General features: G+C 40.4%; 1 protein-coding gene across 1 annotated transcript in view; it reads right to left on the reverse strand.

Annotated features, from left to right (window-relative positions):
- The window catches only part of TTC39B (tetratricopeptide repeat domain 39B), a 129,246-nt gene that overhangs the window by 13,515 nt on the left and 99,945 nt on the right, over window positions 1-15,786 (reverse strand). The window contains 2 exon segments of the mRNA XM_078436791.2: window positions 8,796-8,904; window positions 12,847-12,973. Coding sequence (XP_078292917.2) covers window positions 8,796-8,904; window positions 12,847-12,973 — 236 coding nt within the window.

Here is a 15,786-nt window from a genome sequence, read left to right on the forward strand (position 1 = left end):
TATGCATGCCATCAATCTGACAAAGGTAGCCATTTCACATTTACCACTTCGGAATTCGGGGGTTTTGCAAGTTACTGCAACTAAGTCATTCCAAAGACACACTGCTAATTTACATGCTCAGCTGTGACAACAAACACAGGGGACTGGAGGGGCAGTCAACCAAACCAGTGAGGCCTGGGAGTCCTCATATTGAGATCCTCCTGCTTCCAGTACAAACCTCAGAAATCACCATTAACACACGCTGGTGTGGCTTGGGGATTTGTTTGTGTGGTTTTTTTTTTTTAAGTTTTATTTATTTAAGTAATCTTTATACCCCATATGGGGCTCGAACTCATGACCCCAAAATTAAGAATCGCACATGCCTCCAACTGAGCCAGGCAGGTGCACCAACACACGCTGGTGTTTTAGTTAGTAAACTGCTTGTTTATGGGAGGTTAATGATGCTACTCAACTAACTGGAAGGGGATCACTTTACCTCTAGGTGCTAAAAACAGCTGACACTCACCTCTCGCTTCTAAGCTCTGATAGTTCATTCACCAAGAAAAATCACAGGTATCAATATCACATTACCTTTCCTATTAAAATTAAGGACTATTTTTCAACCCCTACCCACCCTCCCCCCACACACAAACATATCCATGCTTCTAAGCATGGATGCTCACTGAAATATACATACAAGAAGCAATATCTTCCCAGGCCTAGAACCGAACCCTTAGGGACCATACTGGATGCTAGTTTTTAGTATCATTTTTATGCATTCTATTGAGTTCTGTATTAGCATTTTTGAAAGTTTGTCTTATAAAATTCTAGTGCTCAGTGAGTGATGGTTTTGCTGAGGAACAGCAAATCTTGCTGGAAAATTGAAGTACCAGTAAAGCCACACTTAGCTTTTATTTAGATCATGAATTAAGGATACGGAAAATGGGCTCAAAAACACCACATTCCTCCAAAAACCTTAGCAAAACCACTATTTCCTCACCACAGAACACTGTCAGATGATTATTTTCCCTTAAAATAGGAATGCTTTATCATGATTCTCAACCTCATGGGCAAGTTCACAGATGAACATTTCAACACACAATTTCCATTTTATATTCCAAGAAAAATATCCAATAATGCTGCCAAAGCACATTTTCATCACAAAAGATCTGCTTAACTTAATAAAGCAGAGGGCAGGCTGAGGAAAAAGAAAGCTTGAAGCCGAAACTACAAAAATATTCACACTGAACTTTTTAGAAACCAGCTGAAATGCACCAAAGGAAAAATTTAAGAATAGATTTAGAAAGTGAAAAGCCATCGAGTAGCATTTTCCCTTTTATGTAACCCTGATCATGTTTGCTATATAATTCCACAAAGCAAGTAGTCAAAGCAGAACTACTCTACCAACTTCTGGCTACATGATGAGTTCAGTTAGATTTCCAATGGAACACTAACGGAATTAATAGCAGACACTGACTCCACGCGTGTTAACAAGTGTTTTTCTCTTATTAAACCTTATCCTTCCCTTTGCATCCATAACCAGCCTTTCGTAACTGCATTGTCAGACGAGAACACCAACTGTACCCTCTGTCATCTTTTACTTCAGAGACACTTGCCAAGAGGAAGAGAAGCAGAAACACATTCGATTCCCAACACCTCAGTTTTACAACTTCATTTTTTTTTTTTCAATTTTGGATCTTTTTCCCCTTGCTCTGAAAGATAAGAGCTTAATTACTGAAAGGTCACTACTGGGGAGGAAGAGGGAGCAGAGATGGAACTCTGGTCATTTTCCTGCATAAAACAATGGACCTGGAAGAAATTATCATAAATTTCATGTCTAAAATCTGGCAAAGATAATCTTCAGGAAGGAAAACTTTTTTTTTTTTTTTTAACCCAGAGGGAACACATACAAAAAGAGAATTGTACAAAGTACGGTGCATCTGTCTGAGCTTCCCCTAGCCCTGCTTAAATATCTCTAAGCCCATCATCTCAACGGATCATAAAAAGAGTAAGGAACGAATGGAGAGAACAGTCTGGTTTTCTAAACCTCTATTGTACTGCACATGCATAGTCTGATACATAATATTAACTCCTTTAAATCTGTCCCCCAACTAGTAAGGGACCAAATAAGCTTTGAGGTAAAGGCTGAAGAGACTGCTCAAATAGAGAAAAACTCAGTAGTCCCTCAGGCCTTCTTACTATATAAAGGTCCCAGGCTCTCGTGGTACTACAAAGGATAGACATTCAAGTATCAGAATTCACTGTACTGAACCAAAACCCTTTTGTTTATGGGAAAACACAAGAAACGAGCTGGTCTACTTTTCTGGGGGCGGTATGGGGGGATAGTCTACCAATGTCTCCATTTAATAAAAAGAGGTTTTCCTTCGCCTCCTGGTTTTTACATATGCACTTATTAAAAACATACCCATTTTCCCAATTGGTTTGTAGATACGTGGGCTTTAATCCTAGATAACTCCCCTACTGGCAGGAACAATGTTTTCTTAGCCTATCATAATTCTATAACAAATATGGAAAATCTAAGAGTATTCAAATGAGCAAGTTAATTTAAAGTAGACAAATTAGTTGAACAAAAATGAATACTAAAATTTGTTTAAAAGCCCAAATGGATGTTACAAAGGTGCATTTTGTGAAATCTCATTTTTTAAGGTGAACTTTCATGTGGTTTCATTTCATCTAAATTTCAAAATGATGTAACTTTATGTTGACATAACACTCAAATCAAAATGAAGTATTTTTCTGGACTCCTGGGTGGCATCCAACTTCAGCTCAGGTCATGATCTCACAGTTCATGGGTTTGAGCCCCGCATCGGGCTCTGTGCTGACAGCTTGGAGCCTGAAGCCTGCTTTAGATTCTGTGTCTCCCTCTCTCTCTGCCCTCCACTGCTCATGCTCGTGCTCTCTCTCTCAAATATAAAATAAACATTTAAAAAACATTTTAATAAAAAAAGAAATATTTTTCCTTTTTGAATTCTTTCACGTTGAAGAGTAAAGATCATCTCACACTCATTAGTATGGCTACTGCCAAAAAAAAAAAAAAGAAAAGAAAAAAGAAAAAAAACAAGGAAACAGCCACCAAAAAAAACCCCATAAATTACAAGTATTGGGAAGATATAAAGAAATTGGAACCTTGCAGACTGCTGGGGGGGAATACAAAATGGTGCAGCCACTAGAGAAAACAATGTGGCAATTCCTCAAAAAATTTAAAATAGAAATGCCATATGATCCAGCAATTCTACTTCTAGGCATATATCTACAAGAACTGAAAGCAATCTCAAAAAAATATTTGCAGACCCATGCTCATAGAAGTATTATTTGTAACATCCAAAAAGTGGAAGCAATCCAAACGTACAAAATGTGATGTGTACGGTCAATGGAGTATTACGCAGCCTTGAAAAGGGGAAATTCTCACACATGCTACAACATGGATATATGCTGAGGCCTATTATGCTAAGTGAAATAGGCCAGTCCCAAAAGGACAAATAATGTAGGATTCCATCATACAAGCAACCTAGAGTAGTCAAATTCATCATAACAAAAAGTGTGGTTGCCACAGGCTATGGGGAGAGGGAAACGGAGTTATTTTTAATGGGTATTGAGAAGTTCTGGAGGCTTGTTGCACAACTATGTGAATATACTTAACGTTACTGAACTGTACAGTTAAAAATGGGTCACATGGAGGGGCGCCTGGGTGGCTCAGTTGGTTAAGTGTCCAACTTCGGCTCAGGTCATGATCTCACAGTCCTCGAGTTCGAGCCCTGCATAGGGCTCTGTGCTGACAGCTCAGAGCCTGGAGCCTGCTGCAGATTCTGTGTCTGCCTCTCTCTCTGCCTCTCCCCTGCTTGCACTCTCTCTCTCTCTCTCTCTCTCTCTAAAAAATAAATAAACATTAAAAAATTTAGTAACAAAATTAAAAGGATGTAAACATGTAATTGTGAAAACAATAGTAAACAAGTTTAATACAACTCTATATATAGAAACTAAGTAGAAAATATATTTGTGACGGAACATCTAGAACATACAGAGGAAGTCTAAAACGTCCACATAGTGAGTCTGTAAGTCTGTACTTCTACATATGCTCCTTTGGTTCTCTGTTAAATAGTACAAACTTTGGATTTCTCTTTTTGATCCCAGTTTCTTGAGTCTTTTCATCCACTTGTTTCCATGGGGCCCAGAAATGACAAAGAATCATCAGTCCATGAAGATAAATACCTAAGTATTTCAGCCACTCTATCTAACCTCCAGCTCATAAGGGGCTTTTGTGTTAAAACTTTTCGGTAAGGGGGAGGAAAAAAGAAGAGAAAAGGAACCATGGTTCTTTATAAAAACTCTTCCTTTAATATGGGAAATGGTATCACTCACCCTCCATCAGCAAATGACCTTTGTGTGGACAGTGGAGTAGATCATTCCATTTATCTCATCTCCCGTGATTACCAGTTTATATTTGCAGAATAGCTCTTTGTGGTAAGTGGATGGGGTATTGTCTGTGACCTCAGAACATCACTGCTTTTTATTCTATGGGCTTCCTCAACTATCCTGCCTGAAACCTTGACCTTGTTACCAAATCAGGCCACTGATTCAGCTTTCACTCTTATATTTCTTCTCCTTATGATGTCAATCTAAAGTTAGAATTAATTAAAAAAAAATTTTTTTTAATGTTTATTTTTGAGAGAGAGAGAGAGAGAGAGAGAGGCAGAGTGCGAACAGGGGAGGGGCAGAGAGAGAGGGAGACACAGAATCCGAAGCAGGCTCCAGGCTGAGCTGTCAGCACAGAGCCCGATGAGGGGCTCAAACTCATGAACCGCGAAATCATGACCTGAGCTGAAGTCAGAGGCTTAACCAACTGAGCCAGCCAGGCACTCCTAGAATTAATTTAAATATGGAAAAATCAGCCAAAATGCCCAACAATACCAAAGAGCTGATTAAATTATGCTATGTTAGCTCCATGCAGGGCTATGAAGCTTTTGAAATTATTCTAAGAGCCATTTAACAACAACTTAAAAGTCTAAGAGAAAACAATCTTCTGTGTCTGCAAAAACATAACAGTCATCACAGAGCAAAAGGAAGCATGGAAAGTCACAAACTAAAACCAGAAGTATACTTGTATCTTGCGCTGCTCTAAAGCTCGACTGATTGTTCATCTTTTTCAGGTACGGACGTATTCAGATACAATTCACATACGGTCCAATTCACCCATTTGAAGCACACAGTTCACTGGTTTTGAGTATATTATAGAGTTGTGCAACCAATACCACAATCTTTGAACATTCCACTTCTGGGTATTTATCCAAAGAAAGTGAAAACACTAACTTGAAAAGGTATTTGCACCCTCATATTTATTGCAGCATTATTTACAATAGCCAAAATATAGAAGCCATCGATGGAAGAATGGATAAAGAAAATGTTGTAGACACATACAGTGGAATATTATTTAGCCATAAAAAATAAAATCTCAGGGCACCAGGTGGCTCAGTCGGTTAAGCTTCCAACTCTTGATTTCGGCTCAGATCATGATCTCACAGTTCATGAGATTGAGCCCCATGTCAGGCTCCATGCTGGGAATGGAGCCTGCTTGGGATTCATTCTCTCTCTCTCTCTCTCTCTCTCTCTCTCTCTGCCTTCATCCCTCCCTCTCTCTCCCTTCATCCCTCCCTCTCTCTCTCTCCCTTTGTCCCTCCCTCACTTGTGCGCATGCTCATGGCATGCGCACTCTCTCTCTCATCTCAATATTCTCTCAATAAATAAATACAATATCTTGCCGTTTTGCAACAACACGGATTGACCTTGAGGGCATTTTGCTAAATAGCGTGATAAGTCAGTCAGAGAAATACAAATACCATACATCTCACTTATATGTGGACTCTAAAACAAACAAGGGCCCCTGGGTGGCTCAGTCAGTTAAGTGTCTGACTTCGGCTCAGGTCACGATGTCATGGTTCACGAGTTCAAGCTCTGCATCAGGCTCTGTGCTGACAGGCTAGGAGCCTGGAGCCTGCTTTGGATTCTGTCTCCCTCTCTTTCTGCCTCTCCCCTACTCGAGCTCTGCCTCTCTCTCTCTCTCTCTCTCTCAAAAATAAATAAACATTAAAAAAATTTTTTTCTTGGGGCACCTGAGTGGCTCAGTCGGTTGAGCGTCCGACTTCAGCTCAGGTTAAGATCTCGCAGTGTGTGAGTTTGGGCCCCGCATCGGGCTCTGGGCTGACAGCTCGGAGCCTGGAGCCTGCTTCGGATTCTGTGTCTCCCTCTCTCTCTGCCTCTCCCCAACTCATACTCTGTCTCTATCTCAAAAGTAAATAAAACATTAAAAATTTTTTTTAACTTTTTTTTCTTAAATAAATAAAACAAACAACAAACAAAATAAAAACAAGCTCATAAATTGGCGGTTGCCAGGGGTGGGGCATGGGAGGTGGGAGAAATGGGTTAAGAGGGTCAAAGGTATTAACTTCCCATTATAAAATACATAAATCATGGGACTATAATGTACATGGTAACTATAGTTAATAATACTTGCATATTTGAAAGTTGCTAAGAGAACAGACCTTAAAAGTTCTCAACACAGGGGTGCCTGGGTGGCTCAGTAGGTTGAGCGCCCGACTTCGGCTCAGGTCATGATCTCACAGCTCGTGAGTTCGAGCCCTGCGTCGGGCTCTGTGCTGACAGCTCGGAGCCTGGAGCCTGCTTCTGCTTCTGTGTCTCCCTCCCTCTCTGCCCCTAAGCCACTCGCATTCTGTCTCTGTCTCTCTCAAAAATAAATAAACATTAAAAAAAAAGTTCTCAACACACACAAAAAATTTTTTTTGTAGCTGTGTATGGTAACAAATGTTAACTAGACTTATAGTGTTGCATTACAGTCCACAGTACTGAATCATTATGGGACACATCTGACATTCACACAACGTAATATGCCAATTATACCTCAATTTTTAAAAGTTTATGGTATATTAAGTGCAAAAAAAAGTAAATTAGTACACATCCAGGCACACTACGGTTCCAACTATAAAACTAAGGCTAGGATGGGACAAACTAAAATCCTAAATTAATTGTGTTATAGTAGCAAAAGTAGGGGTGACTTTTTTCACCTACGTCTATCAATCAAAATTATGTGCTTAATTTTTTAACCATAAAGAAAATCTCATTTAACATTTCAACCTCATTCTGTTGCTCCAAATACAAAAATGATCCAAATGAGGTCCTCATCCCTGGAGCTATGTTCAATATTTAATTCCCCATGTGGAGAATATATTCAGTATGGGGCTAACCACTCCATTAGTGCCCATCTTTTTCCAGTTATGAAATGGGAGTTAACTGTTATAATTTTCTCTGACTTTTCTTGAACTTCTATGCCCTTTGCCATGTTTATCACCATGGAAGTTTTCACGTTACTTCTGTGGTCAGAACACTCCAAAGGAGAGGCACCTGGGTGGCTCAGTCCATTAAGCAGCCGACTTCAACTGAGGTCATGATCTCACGGTTCTTGAGTTCAAGCTCCTATCAGGCCCTGCGCTGACAGTGCAGAGCCTGCTTGGGATTCTCTCTCTCTCCCTCTCCTTCTCTGCCCTTCCCCCACTCGTGCTTCCACTCTCTCTCTCAAAATAAATAAATAAACTTAAAAAAAAAAAAAAAAAGAACATTCCAAAGGATAAGACCGTTATCTTGGGATAATACCTGAACGATTAGGAGGTTCAGGAGCAACACTTACAAAGGCTGCCATTTAATAGAATCATTCATCAAAAGATAAAGCCTCTATTTAAGATAACAAATCAGGCAATGTCAGAACAAGAAAACTTTGGATATCATCTGGGTATCTTGGAATATCATCATCCCATTTTAAAAGAAGCCAGAGGCCTAGAATGATGAGGTATGCCTTCCAGAGTCTCACAGCCGCAGAGCTGGGACTGTAAACCCAGATGGCCTGATTCCCCTTCTACTATGCCAGCTGCTTCCAGGAAATGGAGCTTTCAGCAAACTGGAGAGGGGCCTCCGGTACAACCAACAGCTATCACTAGAAAAATTAAATTGTGATAAAAGTTCAACTTGAAAACAATCTCTGTGTCTGCAAAAACATAACACTCATCACAGAGCAAAAGGAGGCATGGAACGTCACAAACTAAAACCAGAAGTACACTTGTGCCTTGTGCTGCTCTAAAGCTCAAAATAATTGTTCATCTTTTTCAGGTACGGACGTATTCAGATACAATTCACATACGGTCCAATTCACCTGTTTGAAGCACACAGTTCACTGGTTTTGAGTATATCATAGAGTTGTGCAAGCAATACCACAATCTTCGAACATTTTCAACACTCCAAAAAGAAATGCCATACCCTTCAACTATCTCTCTCTCTCTCTCTCTCTCACACACATACACACACACACACACACACACACACACCAGTTCTCCCATCCCTAGGCAACCACTAGTCCACTTTCTGTCTTTATAGATTTACCTGTTCTCAATATTTCATATAAATGGAGTCATGCAATATGCTGTCTTCTGCAACTGGCATCTTTCCTTTAGCCCCCGTACCCCCAAGGCTCGTCCACATTGCAATGTGTGTCATTCTTCCCCTCTTCTGACTGCAATCACCCAGACCCTTGCAGCCCAAGTGCTATGTCCTTGTGATGCATACAAATTAACATGGGCAGATGTGCACAGGGAAAGGACAGGAAAGTGGTTATAAAAAAAGAAAGAAAGAAAGAAAGAAAGAAAGAAAGAAAGAAAGAAAGAAAGAAAGAAAGAAAGAAGAGAAAAGAAAAGGAAAGAAAAGAAAAGATTTCCGGCTTTGCTTTTCATACTTACTTTCATTTTGTAAAGCAGCCTCAGCCTTTTCAACAGTTACCAACAGATTTTCAGAAAGATCTTTTCTCTTGCTCACTATTGGAAAACCATTCCAGACATACATCATTTCCTAATGAGGAAGAATGAAAAACCATTCGCAATTATGTGAGGTTATTCAATGTCCTTTACAACAAAGAAACTACTTCCTTGGTTGCTAGAGATCTCAAGACAACATTCTGAGATCATTCTCCTTAGCTTTCCTCATATGGAGTATAGTGCATATAATTTCCCCTTTTCTTGTTTTATGATATGCCTTTTTCCCTTTTATACCGTGAAGTAATTCAATATATATAGTATATTAGGTTTTTACTGAAAAAATGTACTCATTCATTTAAGCATCTCCTGGTATTCAGTTCTTTTGGCAGATAATAGGTTACAAATACAGAAATAAATAGAATACTTTTAACTGATACTATAAACAATTGTTATTTGCTATAAATTTTTGTTGTTATATTTAAGTAAAGGGAAACATTTTAAAATATCTGCCAATTGTTTACATAAAATGTTTCCAAGGACTTCACTGGGAATGAACACAGAAAATATTTTAATGGCTCTTTTATATCATTAAAAACATGTGACAGTCCAGCAATGCAATCCAATATGCAGAAAATGCATTCATTTAAAGGCCATATGGCTGAATGACAGCACCGAAAATGTAAACTAATGATTTCTCATTGCAAATTACATTTCATAGGCTAACAGATGAGAATGTTTTTGGACCAAAAGCAAATATGCTTTTGCTTGAAAATATTTTTCTAACTTTCCTGGTAGTACAGTTCATATTTTTAAGGGTCTGAAATAAGCAAGATAATTAGTATCTTTTTAGAGATAAATGAATTTTAAAATATGATAAAGATATTGTTTGAACAGCTTCTCACAGGGAAGTAGTGGAAATGAGGAAAACACATTTGAGTGACAACAAAGTTATCTCTACTCTATGGCACTGAAAACTAAGATCATAACACTCCATTTTTTTTTTTTTTTCCTAACAGTTTCTTGTTGCTAACAATGTTAAGACCTCAACTTAATACTTAACGGAATAGTTATGTGATGATTTTTTTAATTTTGTTTTTATCAATAGGCTCTTTTATCAGAAAGGGGCACCTGGGTGGCTCAGTCCATTAAGCATCCGACTTTTGGTTTCGGCTCAGGCCATGATCTCATGGTTTGTGAGTTTGAGTACCATGTCAGGCTCTGAGCTGAGGGCGCAGAGCCTGCTTGAGATTCTCTCTCTCTCTCTCTCTCTCTCTCTCTCTCTCTCTCTGTGTGTGTGTGTGTGTGTGTCTGTCCCCTGCTCACACACTCTCTCAAAATAAATAAACTTAAAAGAAGAAGAAGAAGAGGAGGAGGAGGAGGGAGGAGGAGGAGGAGGAGGAGGAAGAAGGCAAGCTCATATTTGAGATTTTATGAAAAATGGCAATTCGGTGAGATTCCTAGTTACCACAAATTCAAACCAATTCTACCCCCTTAAACCTGCAGAAAGAAGTACAGTGAGTTACCCTTCCTTAAAACCCTTAATGATCAAAGCAGGCTATAGTTATGTACACACCAGCATCTAGGCTGTAGGGCACAGAAAGGACTATTATGCTTTAGAAAGTTCTTGCAAAAGTTCTATGACACAAAGAAAAAAATTCCCAATGCAAATCACTTGATAGAAATCAATCAGGAACAGATCTAAAAGCTGTATATGGTCAACCAGCAGCAGGCTCCCGTGTTAGCTGGAAAGGGGGATGTTTGGTCATTTTTGTGATTTGCATGGTGTTCCTGTTTTTATCTATGCTCAGATAGGATTGTAAAGTGGTATTTTTGTCTCACTCCATCACAGGCACAGAATAACCTGGTCTGACAGTGGTGATCTCAGAGATATCTTAAGCGGAGAATACGTGGACCTGGGAACTAGGTACAGGCTAGCTCCTCTCTGACACCTGCTGGGGGCTGCAGTGCTCTTTTTCACAGACTATAGAAAGAGCTCCTATGAGTCGATGACAAAAAAACTAATGAAAACTTACATTAGTATATGAACAAGTCACAAAAGAAGAAATAAAAATGAATCAGCACATGAAAAGATGCTCAACCACACCAACAGGCAAATGCAAATTAAAAGAGCAAAACACTGTTGGTAGAAATTTAAACCAGTACAGCCTTTCTGGAGGGCAATGTGGCAATGTTAAATAGTAAATGCATACACCCTTCAACCAGGAATTCCATTTCTAGAAATATTTCCAGAGAATTATATGACCATGCACACACACACACACACACACACACACACACACACAAAGTAAGTCAGGAAACCCCAAAGGAGGACTACAGATGTCAGCTTGCACGTAACGGCTTTTCTATGGTATGTGACACCTACGTAAAACCAAAGCCCCAAAGAGCCAGAATAATTTGAAATATTCAGGACTTTTTAAAGAAATCTCCATTAAGAAAATTTAAGTTGAAATTATGCTTTCATGAAGCCTAGCCTAAACAGCGTAACAATTAACAATGTGAGCTCCAACTTGTACCCCAATGTTTATAGAAGCACTCTCAACAATAGCCAAATTATGGAAAGTGCTTAAATGTCCATCAACTGATGAATGGATAAAGAAATTGTGGTTTATATACACAATGGAGTACTACGTGGCAATGAGAAAGAATGAAATATGGCCCTTTGTAGCAACGTGGACGGAACTGGAGAGTGTGATGCTAAGTGAAATAAGCCTACAGAGAAAGACAGATACCATATGTTTTCACTCTTATGTGGATCCTGAGAAACTTAACAGAAGTCCATGGGGGAGGGGAAGGGGAAAAAAAAAAGAGGTTAGAGTGGGAGAGAGCCAAAGCATAAGAGACTCCTAAAAACTGAGAACAAACTGAGGGTTGATGGGGGGTGGGAGGGAGGGCAGGGTGGGTGATGGGTATTGAGGAGGGCACCTGTTGGGATGAGCACTGGGTGTTGTATGGAAACCAATTTGACAACAAACTTCATATATTGAAAAAAAAAAATACAAAAGGGAGTATATGTCATACAAAAGATGGTACAAAACAAGATCTGTTTAACTTCAGTTGTCTGATGAATTAAAATAAAGCAAAGACCCAGCAAAAAAAAAAAAAAAGAATGTGAGCTCCAAACTTCACTGCTGAATACAACAGCCTCCAACCAATTAGGGCACTTGAGCACGGAAGTGTGGCTATTCCAACCTGACATGTGCCTTAAGAGTAAAATACACACTAGATTTCAAATAATTAGAACAACAGAAAAGAAATATCTCATTAAGTTTTTATTGGTTACGTGCTCAAACAGCAACATTTTATATATACTGGGTTAAACAAAATATATTCTTAAAATTATTTTAATTTTTAAATTTTTACCTTTTAATTTTTAATGTGGCTGCTAGAAAAGGCAGAAGCATATACGTGGCTTGCATTAGAATTCAACTCAACTTCAATTAAGCTGACTCACGTCTCTGCCTCAATTTCCTTATCTATAAAATGGGGCTATAAAGAGAAAGTACCCTTATGGTTACTATAAGAATTAAAGGATACATTTTTTAAAATAGGCTTTCAAAAAATATTAAATGATATATATTTTTTTAATTATTTTAATGTTTATTTTTGAGCAACAGAGACAGAGTGCGAGCAGGGGAGGGGCAGAAAGAGAGGGAGACACAGAATCCGAAGCAGGTTCCAAACTCTGAGCTGTCAGCACAGAGCCCGATGCAGGGCTCAAACTCATGACCTGAGCCGAAGTCAGATGCTTTACAAACTGAGCCACCCAGATGCCCCTAAAGTGATATATTTTTAAAATACCATAATGCCTAGAACATACCAACTGGTCAAAAAACATTAGCTATAATTTTTATGATTATTCCATTTTTAATAATTTATAAATCTTCGCCTTAGAAACACCCTTACAGTGGCTTTTAATTGAGTTAAACTTCACAGCAAAAGTTAGGTATGCTCCCTGCTGCTACGACAGACAATTTATTTCTAAAACACAAACAGGAAATAAAATAAAGGCAGATACCAGGGCGGGCAAGACGAGCTTCACAGGTGCAGGCAATGAAGAGGAGTAACGTCGAGACTTCCTCACAGCAAACTTCTCAGTGGGGATGGATTTCCCCGCAATTCTCTGCTTCAGGCTCTCCACCTGTCTGCAAAGAGCCCAACCCCAACCCCAGCAACAGGTCATTAGAACACATACGTTACTGACACCCGCAGTTTCCACGCTGTGCTCCCCAGAACGGCAGCATCGGCAGTATCTGGAAATTTGTTCCAGATGCAAATTTTCAGACTCCACCACAGACCTAAGATCGATGACCCCAGAGCTGCACCCAGAAATCCAGAGGCCGGTGAGTCCTCCGGGTGATTTGGATGTGTGCTCAAACGCGAGAACCACTGGGGGCCCCTTGGTGGCGCGGTCAGTTGAGCGTCCATCTCTTGGTTCGGGCTTAGGTCATGAGCTCATGGTCGTGAGACTGAGCCCCCCCCCCCCCCGCCCCCCACCTTGGCCTCCATGCTGACAGGGCAGAGCCAGCTTGGGATTCTCTCTCTCCCTCTCTCCCTGCCCCTCCCCCACTCACTCATATGCATATGAGCTCTTGCGTGCTCTCGCTCCCTCTCAAAATAAATAAATGAAGTTAAAAAAAAATGTGAGAACCACTGATTGACACACACTTCCCTCTAGTTAACTTAGCTCATGTCTTAATCTATCAAACACAATCAAAGAAATCTAGATATAAAATTGGCAATCTTCATAAGTAAGCAGGAAAGAGTCCCAAGTATTTACTTACACTGTGGATGCCCAGGGAAAGGAAAAGTGTGCACGGTACATTTCCTATTCCTATCTATTCTTACCTATTCCTACCTATTTGCTATGGCACAGATCTGTAAGATAATATGCCTCAAACACAGCCGTCGACTAATGTACCCTGAGCAAAAGTTTACCAAACACTGGTTATTTTGAAAATAATCAGCTAAGGTCGTGCACCACGTTTACAAACTTCCTCTTAAAAGTCTAAGGAATCCCAATTGCGAAATTCGCAAGCCCATAAAAATGAGCATAGGATGGAGAGACCCCATGTTCCCAGAGCACTTTCTTACACACAAATTTATAAGTGCATCCAACAGGCTGCTGCTCAGCGAAATATCCAATTACATCACTGAAAGAAAAGATGAAACAAGAGACAAAACACTACAATAAGAGGACAAGATTGTGTTCAGTTATTTCTGGGCACAATTTGGGGATAGGAATTTTAAGGCAGAATGCTCATGATTGGATTGATGTTCGGTCACATCAGTGGAAGAAGCGGTGGAAATGTGAGGCGGGGGCCGAGGGCGGAGGACAGGAGCGTGTACTGCACAGGAGACCGCAAGGTTTGAACACTGCACAGGCTGTATGAAGAAAACGCTCATTTGGGCAACTCTCCTCTCACTGTCCTGACAAATTAGATGCTGTCATACAGCAGACCTCGAGCTTTCTCCTGAAAATGAGACTGATTACATGTTGCACAGAAATTACTTTGATATGAAGAAAATTCACTCTGAGGTGGAAGAAATAAGAGAGACTTAAAAGACTTCATTGTATCTTAATATTCCATTCCATTCCTTTTGTTGTTTGTGGGAAACAAGGACACGCATTGTACCAGTAAGAGGTGGCGTTTTTCATACCACGCCTTCCACTGAGGTTGATTCTACAGTTAGCATACATGGTCCTATGTTCAAAGAGAGCTTTCAAAAAGAAGATAAAAAAGCGGTCCTAGTCGTATCTTCAAATCTGCTCTGACAAGTCTGACGGTTCGGCTAAGATGCTATTTCTCATAACGTGGGCACAGAACGCAGTACTCCATGTAAAAGGTTTTGTCGTTAATTATGTCTGAAGATGTAGCAGGGCTTCTCTGTTCCTTAACTTTCTCATCTCCAGGGCTCATCTCCTCCCCTCTACCAGAGCCAGCGGGCCCCGCAGTTGTATCTTACACCACTTCGTCACCTGCAACTTTTCTACTCAAAGCACAAACCCAAGCACACCACTCTGAATACCCTTCTCTTCACTCTAACTTGGCTGCTCTAGTAAGACTTTCAGTCTACTTGCCCTTCAACTTTCTCCCTGTCCGCAGTCTCCCTCTCTCTCCCTGTTCCTCCATATGCCTGCTTAGATCGCCCTGTCCTTTACGGCCGCACTCAATGGCCTCAGACCTAAACTCCCTTGGCCTCTGCCTAGTCGCTACACTCACCTGGCAAAAACCCAGCTCTGGATGATGTTCAGTGTGCCTCTTCCCTGCACCTGCAGTGAGAGCTGACGGGTATCTCCGTCAATTCATCAGCACCGCCTTCAGATGGGCCCTTGTGCTACCTGCCATTCCTGCTACAGTGTTTCTCTCACCACCTCACTGTCCCGCTCTCTGCAACAATTGATTCCGAACACTCTCCATCCCCCTCGCACCTCCAGCCCACTCCTCCCTCTTTCAATAGATGACCCTGACTCCTCCTTTGTAAAGAAAGACACAAGTTAGGAGATGGAGAACCCTTCCTTGCATATTACACAAGCTTGCCTGCCTTGTGTAGGCTTGCCTGCCTCTGCACCTATCCTGGGCTTCCTCCCTTCTGATCCAGTAGAGGACCTGGTCCTCCTCCTAAATAAAACCAACCATGCCATCAGTGCTTTGGATTCGAACTCCTCCTGCCTTTTCAGCAAACTTACAAATATCAAGTATCCCATTTCTTGCTTGTATGTGTAACTTCTCTTCTTCACTTGGATCTTTCCCAGTGGTTTCTAAGAATGCTCACAACTCTCCCATTAAAACATTCTCTGTCATGATATCTCCCTCCAACTACCAACGCTCTCTCTCCCCTCCCCTTCATAGTCAGAATTATCCAGGGATGCATTTATACTCAACTCTACATTTCCCTATGTCCCATTCACTCTTCAGCCACCTCCAGTCTGACTTCCACCTCTACTCGAGTACGT

This window comes from Panthera onca, chromosome D4 (assembly GCF_046562875.1).
Source record: "Panthera onca isolate mPanOnc1 chromosome D4, mPanOnc1 haplotype 2, whole genome shotgun sequence".
NCBI classification, from domain to species: domain Eukaryota; kingdom Metazoa; phylum Chordata; class Mammalia; order Carnivora; family Felidae; genus Panthera; species Panthera onca.